Genomic DNA, 13,007 nt, shown 5'->3' with positions numbered 1-13,007 from the left:
TATTGTTCCGTGAATGTGGTTACTAAATAATAGTACATTTTTTATTTCTTTATGTAACATGGACACATGTGTTTGTCATTGAGTGGTTCAGTTTCAAAAACAGCAGTTTTTGGGTAAGCTTCCTCAATTAGTCTTTTTAGCTGTATAGCATGTTGTAGATCCCTTGATTGACACACAATTTTGGTCTGTGAAATAAATATTTCGAATGTATTTTTTCATTTATTGAGTGGACAGATTTTATACTTTAAACTAGCAAGAAAAGATACAGAAGACAAAAAAAAATCCAGTTTAAAACAAAAAATTAAGTTACCAATCAGTAATAATTCTTATGTTAATAAACTTAAGGTTCAATTTCATGTGCACTTAATTTTCTTACCTCAACATAGTGTATTTCTTCCTCAACCCAAATGTGATCCATAAATTGACGTAGTATATTGTAACCGCCGTCTGAGAGCAGTTTAAGGAGTTCAGCCATTGCAGCCGAATCAGCTCTGATTCCCACCTAGTAAAGCAAAATAATACATTTTATTTTTGTTAATAAAGAAATAAAATTTAATAAACAAATATATTTTTTGGTGGGAAACAATCGATCAGCACAACAGGAAACATCCGAAACAAAATATTAACGTAATTTAACGAACTAATTTTTGAGATAATATAAACATTATTGTCTAACAATTTAAACGGTGTCGAGGTTAATACAGCGCTAGCTAACTTGATGAGAATAAAAATGAAGTATAAATTTTCGACCTTGGTTCGAAAATCAGTAGCGATAGCGACTTAGATTCAAATGCAATTACAATTAGCGGCAGCTCTATGAACTGTATTTCAGCTTTCTTTTTAATTCCATACGAGATAAAAAAGCGCTTATCATTACAGTAGGTAGGTTCTTATGGCGTCTATGACGCGCTTTGGCTCACCTAGCCAGCTTTGCCATATATTTAGATTTTTTGAAATTATTTCGTTGACATGGTCGGGTCTAGCTAATATACCTTAAATTTGATCATTCGGCCCGAAGCTGCAAGTCCTCTATCTAAAGAACGGCTTAACAAAGTCGCGTCAATGTTGCCACCGCTCAAGACACACACCACACTAGATACAACGAATTATTAAATAAAATAAAATACATATTACTACATTATATAAAGTTATTAAGGGTCCGTTTCACAATGTACAAGTAAATCCTGAATAAGCTACTTGAAACTTTTTGTTAAATAAAGTTTACGTTGTGAACAATCAAATAAGCTGTAAAATGCAATATATTTGACACGTAGTATGTATTAAGTTTCAGTTAATTTGTTAGTTATTTATCCAGCACTTTAAGTGGAAATTGTGAAAAAGACCCTTAACAAAGTACATATTTTAATTATTTAAAATTAAAGGTTACTTGAAGACATGATACATACAATAAATGTAAAGAATGTGGGTATTTTACTATCTATTTTCATCAAAATGGCGATGTTTCCTTCACCGTAAGAACGTTGGATAAATGTACATAATACGAAAATCGAAAAACACATCGGTACCTGGCGGGATTGGAATCCAGAATCTGCAGATGCATCATATTTTCTGTCTGTCAGCCCGGCCGGTGTAATAACGGATTTTTATGTTTATAATTTAATTAATTTAAAACAATATTTTAATGTTGGGCATTAAAATAATAGTAGCTTAGTCTTAATAATAATAGCAGCAGTCTCAAATATATATAAACTATTTTGTTTATTGTATTTCTTTTTAACAGATTTATATCGATAAAATTATAATATTGAGTTGTCAGCACAAATGTAATAGTTAAAGAACGATATATGATAAACAAGAAATTTTATTAAAAATCGTAAAATTAAATACTTTTTAGTCTTCAGTTCTGGCACAAGGCTGTTTAAAATTGGGGCCACAGAGCAAGCGGCGGCACCTTCGACCACAAAACGTTCTTTTTCTACAATATATAAAATAGTGCGTGCGATCCAGTCTTCTTTTAGTAATATCTGTAAGTTTAAAACAAAAGTGTGTATTTACGTTTTTAAATCATAGTAATAAAAGATTAATTATTAATAATTTAAAAATAGAACATTAAACAAATGAATTAGTAGTCCTTAATTTAATCTAACCATTCTATCAACGAGGGGCAGTGCGTTATAGAAGGCGTTGACACCAACGTAAGGCATCGCAATGCCGTCCGCCAGAGAATTCTGCATTGGTTTGGTCACAGGCTGGCCTTTTTCCATTGACTCGAAGAATGTGGGCATCACTTCAGACTGAACACCCTGTGGTTTTATTAACAAAAAATTGTAAATATGACTATATACAAGAGAAAAGACGACAAGTTTACTTGTAAAATTAGTGTATTTGTAAAGATTTTTGAGTGACATCTATTTCTGGAGACGGTTATTTCAAAACTAGCATATTGGTAGGTTTATAGCTTATTATTTTGTGTCATTTTTCGTACCGTATATTCGAAATATTTTCAAGTTACTGACATAAACGAGGCAGCTGGGCTTAACGTGTTTGATGACGGTGGCTATGGCGGCAATGAGGCCGCCCGTACCCACTGGTACGAGAATGGCGTCCACGCTCGGCACCTGCTCCAGAATCTCCAGCGCCACGCCGCCGTACCCAGTCAGTACATCGGGGTGGTCGCGACTATACCATACACGTAGATGCATTACTCCATTAATTACGTTATATTTCGATTATTAGAAGCCTAACTGCAGCATTAAGAGACATTTAATGGCGACAAAGTCGTTTGTTTTAGTTACTCATACTAAATTTACACAAATGGACTTTCTTAGATTACTTAACGATTTATTGACGGAGCTTTTTGGTAGTTTGCTTTACTCTCTTTTTTCCTTGAAGTATAAAGAAACGTAATAATTTCTTACCCATTAATATATGAAAGTCCCTTATCTCGTGCAATAAAGCGCGCATGTTTTTGTGCCTCCTGTAAGTCACTGCCCTCTACTATCACTTTGGCGCCTAAATTTTTGCACAGCTGTAGCTTTATGAGTGGTACGTTGACTGGCATCACGACCACCACAGGTATGCTCAGTAAGCGCGCGCAATGACACAGTCCAATCGCTTGGTTACCCAGCGAAGCCAAAACAACTCCGATCTTTTTCTTATCCCGAGGCAATTTTTGTAAAGCATTCAGTGCGCCCCTTTCCTTGAAACTGGAATTAGGTGACTTTTTTTAAATCATGTTCATTATCATAGGGAAAATTTGTTGTCAAGGCGTCTGAGATTATTTTTACAATAGTATAGATACCTACATGTTGCGCAAAATAATATCTGTATCTTTCAAGTATATTTAAATACAACGTTCACTTACCTTCCTGTTCTATGAACCGTTTCGAGCTTGTAATAAAAATTGATTGCAAAATCATTTCGTGTCTGTGAAAGCTGTGGAAACACAAAAAAATTTTCAACAAACAATCGGCCACCTAAATTTGCAATTAAAATAGCAATGTAACCGTTGTTTATGGACATCCGCATTTGCTGCGTTGCTTATTTTTAATCGAAGGAGGTGACGGCAATTTTCATTTAAGATTGTAATATGGGAAATACCCACGTTTCTTTATATGCTAGAGCTAGGGCTTTATATCATTGCTCATAAATTGAGGATATTTATTTATCAAAATGTCTTGAGATTTTCTGCTTGTACACAATATATGTAGCTGTTGAATAATAATTATTGGTCACCCTACGTCCGAGTTATTTCGCATTCCGTGTTATTATTACATAAATAATTACAAAAACGTAATGATTATTATAAATCAGTACTAACGTAACATGGTGTAACAGGTATGAACGGCCTGCTGGCTTCGGACGCCTCAACTATGTCTTCGAAATTTAGTTTCTTTGGATTCTCTGGATCACAAAATTGATCATAATCCTCCTGCAAACGAATTAAATGATCGTGTAAGTTTTTCACATTTTTTTTGAGCCGATTTTATGCACTAATACGTCAATAAGCTTGAATTTGAGTTTTATTCTTGAATTTAACTAACGTATCGGCGTGACGACATTTTGATTAATATGTTATTCTGCTATTTATGCTGGGTTTTGGATAAATTACTTTGAATTTTTATTTATTTACACATTGCGGAATCAGGTTATTATGTTTTGAAAGATGTCAAGGAGGAAAAATCACAAAAATACCGATTTATTTTGACAAATCAAAACTATAAAAAATAGTTTGCATGTGTACCCGGACCTCTGTAGATGATTTTTTTAATCTACTATAATTAGTGCTCCAAAATCAGATATTATTTACTCCACCTGGATAGCTGACATTCTTCAATCGGGTGCAAATACATTAAAACAACATAAGTGCTTCTCAAGTATATCTCTATTTATTTTTACAAGAGAAGCATTTACACATATCTGTAGTACAGACACTCTCTTCTTGAACTTGGCAAATATTCGAAAAGAATTTATTGAACAACCTTTTCACCAATTTAGTGTGGTCTTTATCACGCGTTTCGCAGATTATAGTCACCTGTGAATAAAATGTTATTGAAATAAATAAATACCAAAAACAAAATTCTCAAAAAAAAAAGGTAAAATCTTCCCTTGTAAATTTGTCCAAACTTTTATATGCTTTTAAAATACCTCGATTATGGTTGAATATAGTAGTTGTGAGATTAAAAAAGGTTTATCTTACAATCAAGTCATTAGGATAACTGTCTGAGAGCCAAGGCTGGTCAAAATCATGCCGCAGTACGTTACATTCCAAATGTGTTAAAAAATTAAAAATTTTCTTTAGTGTTTGTAAATCTTCTTTAGGAAATGTTGCCTATAATAAAAAGTGGTGCATTAAATCAGCGAATAAACAAATAAAAACATGATCGCAAATGTTTTTTTATGAAAAAGATAAGAAGTAAAACGTACATTTATAGTGAGCAATCGACCGTCAAAAGCCTTGGCCCTTTCAATGCATTTGAAGAGCATTGGCTCCAAATTACCACCGCTCAGAATACAAACAACTCTGCAAAGAATGAGACTATAATGTAGATTTAACTATTACTTTTGAAATAAGTTGAGAAAAAGGATGTAGTTTCGACATACTACATTTAAATTTTTTTAGTTACTCATACAATTAAGCCCATATATCGCTTAAGGAACTGTTGGTTTAATAACATGTTAGTTACGTAAAAATCGTAGTAGCATTATTCAATAAAATGTCCTCGCAGGACGAGACGGTGACAGTGAATGTATCAATAGTTCGAATGATACCTAGAACTTACTTTTTCTCTCTAAGTTCTCTTAACGCTTTTGGTAGACACATAATTGCTGCAAGTGTAATCGCGGCTGCGCCTTCCACAACAATCTTTTCTTGATCAATAAGATGAAACACTGCTTTTGATACCCAATCGTCATCAATTAACACCTGAAATTTGTAATAAAATCAACCAGAAAAAATTTAATCTATAATACTGAAACTTAAAAAAAAGTATGTTTTTTTTTATACGGCGCGGCGTGGGAAAAGGGAGGAGCTCCCAACCAATATCTATGTTATGAAAGGAAACCTTTTTGCTGAAAAGTCTTGCTGTTGTCTTAGAACTATAAGGGAAAATGACAATACCACATCGTCGACGAGGTTTCTTGCTGTTTGAAAAGCGTTACATCCAACTTTCGGCACCTGCAATGATGATGCCATGCCGAGTTCCACCGCCGTTTGGCAAGGTGCGCCTTTTTCTAACGCTCTTTTGAAACTGGGACATTTGTTTGATTGTATACCCTGTGTCAGAGTGAATTTTATACAAAAATGTTTTATTACCAAACTTATTTGGTTCTGAAATATTCTAACATTTTCTATAAGTTTTATTTTGTACCTTTTGCTAGTGGTTTATGATTTCAAACTATTATTAAAAACTGATTAATAAATAATAAAAATTAGATTAAACTAGTTGTCTTATTTGTTTGATATTTAGGGTATTTAAAATTATTATTTATTATTATAAAACATTATTTATTATTCTTTATAATGTTTAAAATGATTATCATTAAAATTAAAAGGTTTCTTGTACTTAATACGGGCAAAACCCTTTTACATTTTTTATTAAGTTGTTATTAAATTCAGCACACACCGCTTTCTCGTACTCCTAAAAAATTAAAACTATAATATCTAGAATTACGTAGACAAGAACTCCAGGTCTGATTTGTTTGATAGCAGTGGCGATGCCGGCGATCAAGCTGCCTCCTCCCACCGGGACAAGTACGGCGTGTACATCTGGCAACTGTTCCAGTATTTCGACACCAATAGTTCCCGCCGCCGATATAACATGTGGATGATCGTACCTGGTCCATAATGTAAATTGTTTTATTAGTAAATTAAATATATCAGAACTAACCACCATATTATTTATATAGAGAGCACAGCAGTTTTGTAATAAGTCTAAAGTTTATCTATGTTTATGAGTGGCACCGTAGCTATCAAAGTCATGGTCAGACTTTGATAAGAGTCCGTTCGAAAGAATGGTGCTTTTAGCTATATGTATTTTTCTTCTAATTGTATGTGTTATCAATGTAGCATACCCGTTAATATAACTAAGTTTGGAGTTTACTAAAATGGCGCAAGCTTTTCTCTTTGCTTCATTCAAATTGTTTCCGTGAACAACCACTTCTGCGTCATAATCAATGCAGAATTGTTGGGTACGTAACGACGAGGACACTGGCAACACCACGGTCACGGGGATTTCTAAGTTTTGTCCCCAGTATGCCAGAGCCTGCGAAATAAAACAAGCGAACTATTGTGTAAGGGTACGGGTATCGATCACATGGCCGAGGGTTTAAATCCCGCAAATCAACTATGTAAGATATATACATCTATTAAAGATATTTACCATAGCCCAGTTCCCAAGAGACGCCGAAATAACACCAAGCTTCTTTTGCTCCGGACTCAGTTTATTTAATGCGTAATAAGCACCTCGTTCTTTAAAACTGATCGGTTATAGAAAATCATAAACTTAGGTATAATATCTTTAAATTACTTAAATATCAAAGAATTTATTGTTTTACAAATCATAATATTTTACCTTCCAGTAGGATGAAAAGTTTCTATTTTGTAGTAAACCTCAACTGGAAAACGATGGTTATTTTTTGAGACCTTGAAAAAAAGTCTTATTACATTTTTAGACGACTTTAAAAAAACGGAGATTATTGTTTTAATACCAATTTAAAATATACGATGTTTAACAAAGGGAAAACAACATAATTTAACAGCTGTTTAGCCAAAGACAATAACTGCTGCACGAATGGGTGGACCGGCTTTACCGGTGAAATACCACGACCACACAGAAATATCCTATAAGTGCGTTCCCTCTTCTGTCGATTAATGGTAGGCAACGTATCTATATGCTGATGTCCATGGTCAAGGGTCATTTCGTTATTTTAGTGAATTTAGTTGGCTGTATGCTCGTTTGACATCTTATGGTATAAAAAATAAAATTTACCAACGATAAGTAGTAGTAAAAAATTAATATTTCTTACCACTAACGGTGATTGCGAAAATTCTCGTTTGATATTTGATTTAGCATCAAGAACATCATCGTATGTAACTGTTTTTGGATATTCTTCATCACACCACGGATCGAATTCTATGTTTTGTGTCTGAAAAAAACTACCTGTTATGTCAACCGTATCCTGATCCTGAAGTAAAGACACCAATCCATTCATTTTAAAGAAACGGTAAGCTAAATAAATCTTTCAAAAAAAGATGTAATTAGTAACAATCTGATGATATAGACTTCTATCATATTTGTATTGACGAAATGTCTCTTTAAGTTTATGATTAAAACTACAATATTTTAAAGACAACCCACAGCATGTTCCACTTATTTACGTTGCATGGATATGCTTTTTTAAGGTTTTGGTTTGAAAATTGTGTTTCCTTTACATCCAAAAAATGGAAATAAAAATATCGTAACAATTACTTTATCTATACTTAATATTATAAAGAGGAAAGGTTTGTTTGTTTTCATTGAATAGGCTCCGAAGCTACTGAACCGATTTGAAAAAATAATTCACTGTTGAAAAGCTACACAATCCCTGGGTGACATAAGCTATTACTAGATATTTTTTAAATTCCGCGTGGACAAAGTCGTGGGCACCTGCTAGTCTGTAGTAAATATATGTAATAAACTTACCGGGCACCACTGATATAAACGTTTAATGAATACTCGTTTAGCGAGTGCACCCGGCGACATGCCTAGAGATTCAGTCTGAATTATAGGAGATGTTGATATTTGAATATGAATTTTTGACATTATTACTCTTTTAATATGTAGTAATTAATATGAAAATAATTTAATTTTTTTATCTGACGGGATAACTAAGAAATTTGACAAAATGTGACAGAAATTTTACATCTGACGTATCGGACAGACTTTTTTTATATGCATATTTAGACAAATGCCTTTACTTAGCGAGGGAAAGCCTATGAAAGAAAAATAAATCGAAGGTATTATATATATTTTACTAGTATTATAAATGCGAATGTTTAGATGGATCTACAAAACCGCTAAAACGCATCTCGTTTGAATTTAGGATGGATGTAGAACGTAGTTTGGAAGAACACATAGGTGACTATTTAAGTTTTTTTTTTTAATTCCGCGCGGACAGCAGACAGTCATCTCATATTTATAATGGTCTTAATAACGATACATATACGTCCATGTATTGTTATATGTTATTAAACTAATTTTAGTAAGTTTACTACTCATTGTTAACTTCATTTTAAAGCTTTAAATTATATATTTCATGATTCAAGCTATTTTTGTTGCCTGTAATATATGTAGTTGATGTTCTGCCATATTCCGATACAAAACATTTAAAAAGGGGGGCTCCAGACGAACTGAATCTTCTTTTACATATTTCCAAACCGCTTCAGAAAGAGGTAACTTTAAGTAAATAACATGACAAGAATTCAGTCACTGCCTTTATTTATTTACTAAACAATTTGTAACATGTATCGATATGGAGTAGTAATAAGTAAGGTGTTCTATAATAAGTGGGGTCTATAGTTCTATTTCTGCATACAGATAGGGTTAGGCGCTAGGCATGGGCCGCGGCGAACGGTGGGTTTCTCTGAGCCTCCGCCGATCTCTTGGAAGAAGCAATCCTTGTACGATTTCTTTACGAGTTCCATCAGCTCTTTTGTGTGATCCCAACCCCGTGTTTCGGCTATTATTTTCAGCTATAAAACAAAATTATTTTATCACTCTAGCAATATAACTTTAAAGTCATTAATGATCGCAGATATAATACTAATATATAAAACCATAGAATTGATTGTTTCGATTACTTACCAAGTTATATTACAAAATCACTTTATTATTTATCAGGAAAAAATTATGATCATTTTATGTCCTATGAGAAATGATCTGGACGTACCTCAACGCTGTAGACGTCTCCCTTGACCCAGGCGCGCTCGGGGATGCAGTCGCGTAGCGTGACGCCGCAGGTGGCCATGAGGCTGCACAACTCGGCCATGCCACCTGGCCGGTCGCTCACCGTCACCTTGAACTTCACCAGCCGCCCCTCCGCTGCCATGCCCCGCTCCAGCGCTCGTGCCAGGATCGTCGTGTCGATGTTGCCCCCGGTCAGAATGCACACCACTCTGTGCCGAGTTAAACATTTTAGTTTCAGTAAGGAAATAGTTTTAACTTTTTATGCATAATAAAGGTTTTGCATTATCCTTTCTCTTCTTCTTTAGTCTTAATTCTATAATTGTGTGAACATACTTCTTCCCTTTCAGGTTGGGGAAGAGGCCAGCCATTAAAGCGGCGGCCCCGGTCGCCCCGGCGCCCTCCACCACGAACCTTTCTTGTTCCACAATATGCATCACCGCCCGGGCCACCCAGTCCTCTTTAACCACAACCTGTTTTAGCAACATTTTTATAAAATCTTATTACCAAATTTTATAATTAGTGCTAATAATTGCAAAATTTTCGATGATTACGTGCAAAATTCATTCTGGGTTATGTTTATTTATTTCATACCATTTTATCGACTATTCCTTTTAAGGTGAAAAATGTGTTGACTCCGACTTTATTCACCCCCAGTCCATCAGCTATGGTTGTGTCTATCGGATAGAACACCCGTTCATTTTTACGAAAGGATTCAACCATACTACATGTTTTGTCGGTCTCTACGCCCTGAAAATATTAAAACAGTTATATTGGCGACTGTTGAATGGAAAGGTAACGCCAATCTTACTAATATTATAAATGCGAACGTTTGGATGTATGGATGGATGGTTGTTTGTTAGAAGGTATCTCCAGAACGGTTGCATGGATCTTGATGTAATTTGGCATAGATGTAGAGTATAGTCTGAAAGGTCACATAGGCTACCAATTAATATTATTTTGAATTCCACGCGGACGGAGTCGCGGGCGACAGCTAGCAGTGCATAAATAAATTATCTGTCTTCCCTAATGTTTTCAAACCAATATAACTAAGGGTCTTTCAAGAAAAATCGTAGTGGGCATCGAATCAATTCCTTTAAAGAAAATATGTTATTATATTTCCAAGTTAGACTGACATAGATTTCGATGCTAGGCTTGATGTGCTTGGCACACACTCCGACACCAGAGATGAGGCTACCGCCGCCAACCGGGATTACTATAGCGTCCACATCTGGCACTTGCTCCATGATTTCTATACCCGTCGTCCCTTGACCTTCTATCACGTTAGGATGATCATATCTATTAAAACAAATACATACAAGGTAAAACCATATAATGTTGAAAGTAAATTAACTAACTATATGAGAGATTAAAGAGTAGATCCAATTGAGATACGCTCAGCAAGTGAACTTCTGCATGGCAAACAATCGAATACGGCGAAAATTTCGACTGGAATGAAAACTTTTTACAAAACATGTTTTTAAGCGTACAGCACAGTACAGCTTACTAGATTTTGAACAATTATGACAGCACATATAAGTGTAAAAATGCATCTGTGTGTTATTTTACTAGATATAATGTGCACTTACCCGTTGACATATACCATTTTTTTCTCTTTACTCATCGTCATGGCGTACAGTTTAGCGTCAGCAATAGATAAACCGTGCAGCAAAGGTTTCACACCGAAACTCGTACATTTAGAGATCTTGGTGAGCGGTGTGCGCACCGGCATCACGACCACACACGGTATGCCGAGCCGGGCTGAGTGGTAGCTCAATGCCATCCCATGGTTCCCCGTGCTAGCTGTAATTACTCCATTCCTTTTCTGTTCTTCAGAGAGGAGCAACAACGTATTGCACACCCCACGCTCCTTAAAACTAAAATGGTGGTCAATAATTATTAAATAAAATACATAAGTTATCATGTTTTCTCAGATTTATTACCTTCCCGTATACTGTAGGAATTCTTGTTTGAAATACAACTCCATCCCGAGTGTTTCAGACATATGACCTTTCTAAAATAAAAAGGAAAAGAAGTAATAAAAATTTGAAATTGGCCTAATAACGATTTAAGAGCATTCTTCTGCATCACTGTAAATATAGTGCTTCGAAACGAAACTTCATCATTTCAAACTTTTTACCATATATTACTAAGACTCCAATTCACCAAAGCACTTCTAAATTTATTTTCAAGAGTTTTCAAAGTGTTTGGATAAAACCAGATTTCCTATGACCTTCGAAAACTAAAAAGTTAACGGTAATAAAACTACTCAAATAATACGTTCATACCACACATGGTGTTCTTACGACACATCCGACACACCGACGCGAAGCCGCCAATACGTCATCATATTTGATCTTGCGTGGATTAGCTGGATCACAATATGGGTCAAATTCTGGATCCTTTAATAATAAAGAATTATTTACGCCTTTCGATTACACGAATTACAAAAATGCATAGTATTAATACACATGCGTAGCATCGACTGAGAGGAAACGTTAACGCGCATTCGTCCACTCCTCGGCGGTCAGGTTGATGGCGAGTGGACGCCTTGCCAACGCTTTGTGGACCACACGCCACCCATCTGTGCAAGCGGAACTGACATAACGTTTTACTAGCAAATTCATATTGCGATGTCAGGTGGTGCCGGGTGAGCGAGGAGTTGACGAGTTCGCGTTAACCCGAAAACTGGGTCACTGTACGAGAGAATATTTGTAAAATTTCTAATGAGACATTATTGGTAAAACACTTAATTAATTCCTTACATTTACATCCATATTGCTACAATATTTAGCACAAAGAATTTATCATAATAAATGAATATAAAATGATTTTGAATTCTATGAAAAATTCATGTTTTTGATTTAGGTGACAGTTGACGTGACAAAGATAGTGACACGATTTGTCACTGTGATTTTTAATTTTGAATAAAATAACTTTTAAGGAGGGACAGAAATATATTTAAAATCAGGGCAAAATTTAATAGCATCGTTTCGATATTTTGTTCGCAGTAGATAGATTCTAGAAGTAACACAATAAATAGTTATAAAATACTAGCTGTCGGCCGCGACTCCGTCCATGCGCAGTTAAAAAAAAAAGAAAAATAGATGTTGGCCGATTCTCAGACCTACTGAATATGCTCACAAAAGCCGTTTCGGAGGAGTACGGTGACGAAAACTGTGACACGAGAATTTTATATATTAGATCATCTAAAAATGTATATGCATTCTGTTGCAGTTTCAGCATTGTTGAATTGAAGTCGGCAAAATTATCAGCAATATTAGCGAACTCCGAATTGTAGAGTAAGACATAAGACAGCAATTAAAAGATTATTTACTGTTGTATATATTTATTTATTAATCATGAGTACATTAACAATATGAAAATAAAAAGTACAAATACATTTTACAAGTATCTTTACCATGACACTGCGATTTTAACTAAAACATTATTTCTATAATTATGAATTCTTAATAGTCAGTCCGAATATATGTGTGAGTGTTAGCCGTTTTACCATTTTATATTTAGTTTAGGTTAGTATAGTAATATGGAAATTTTCATATTTTTTTTATTTTCCATTTTTTTAAATCCACGCTTCTATAA

General features: G+C 34.6%; 3 protein-coding genes across 4 annotated transcripts; all 3 read right to left on the bottom strand.

Annotated features, from left to right (window-relative positions):
• Positions 1 to 15: 15 nt before the first annotated feature.
• Positions 16 to 4,342, bottom strand: LOC106721586 (L-threonine ammonia-lyase-like). Of its 2 annotated transcripts, none has more exons than XM_045681932.1 (10): positions 4,276 to 4,342; positions 3,782 to 3,892; positions 3,326 to 3,396; positions 2,880 to 3,167; positions 2,478 to 2,640; positions 2,109 to 2,264; positions 1,849 to 1,985; positions 993 to 1,092; positions 377 to 502; positions 16 to 185 (listed from the first exon to the last, which is right to left on the bottom strand). In XM_045681932.1, the coding sequence occupies exons 1-10, from the start codon at positions 4,288 to 4,290 to the stop codon at positions 42 to 44; spliced, it is 1,311 nt and encodes a 436-aa protein (XP_045537888.1). In that variant the 5' UTR covers positions 4,291 to 4,342; the 3' UTR covers positions 16 to 41. The 2 variants fall into 2 exon arrangements, with proteins under 2 accessions (XP_045537888.1, XP_014372036.2); XM_014516550.2 differs by lacking the exon at positions 4,276 to 4,342 and adding an exon at positions 4,005 to 4,101.
• A 3-nt stretch (positions 4,343 to 4,345) lies between these two features.
• LOC106721478 (L-threonine dehydratase catabolic TdcB-like) lies at positions 4,346 to 8,264 on the bottom strand. The gene is made up of 11 exons (XM_045681992.1): positions 8,145 to 8,264; positions 7,489 to 7,608; positions 7,035 to 7,105; positions 6,843 to 6,939; positions 6,535 to 6,725; positions 6,135 to 6,297; positions 5,582 to 5,737; positions 5,244 to 5,386; positions 4,888 to 4,984; positions 4,661 to 4,792; positions 4,346 to 4,495 (listed from the first exon to the last, which is right to left on the bottom strand). Exons 1-11 carry the CDS (start codon positions 8,262 to 8,264, stop codon positions 4,346 to 4,348), a joined length of 1,440 nt encoding a protein of 479 aa, XP_045537948.1.
• Positions 8,265 to 8,982: 718 nt separating this feature from the next.
• On the bottom strand, positions 8,983 to 12,278 carry LOC106721590 (L-threonine ammonia-lyase-like). The gene is made up of 9 exons (XM_014516554.2): positions 12,170 to 12,278; positions 11,693 to 11,806; positions 11,348 to 11,418; positions 10,994 to 11,281; positions 10,541 to 10,703; positions 9,999 to 10,154; positions 9,741 to 9,877; positions 9,391 to 9,616; positions 8,983 to 9,193 (listed from the first exon to the last, which is right to left on the bottom strand). Exons 1-9 carry the CDS (start codon positions 12,179 to 12,181, stop codon positions 9,023 to 9,025), a joined length of 1,338 nt encoding a protein of 445 aa, XP_014372040.1. The 5' UTR covers positions 12,182 to 12,278; the 3' UTR covers positions 8,983 to 9,022.
• Positions 12,279 to 13,007: the final 729 nt, after the last annotated feature.

Source organism: Papilio machaon, chromosome 17 (genome assembly GCF_912999745.1).
Source record: "Papilio machaon chromosome 17, ilPapMach1.1, whole genome shotgun sequence".
Classification (NCBI taxonomy): Eukaryota; Metazoa; Arthropoda; class Insecta; order Lepidoptera; family Papilionidae; genus Papilio; species Papilio machaon.
Note: the sequence above shows the minus strand (reverse complement) of the source record. Positions and strands in the feature narration are given on the sequence as shown.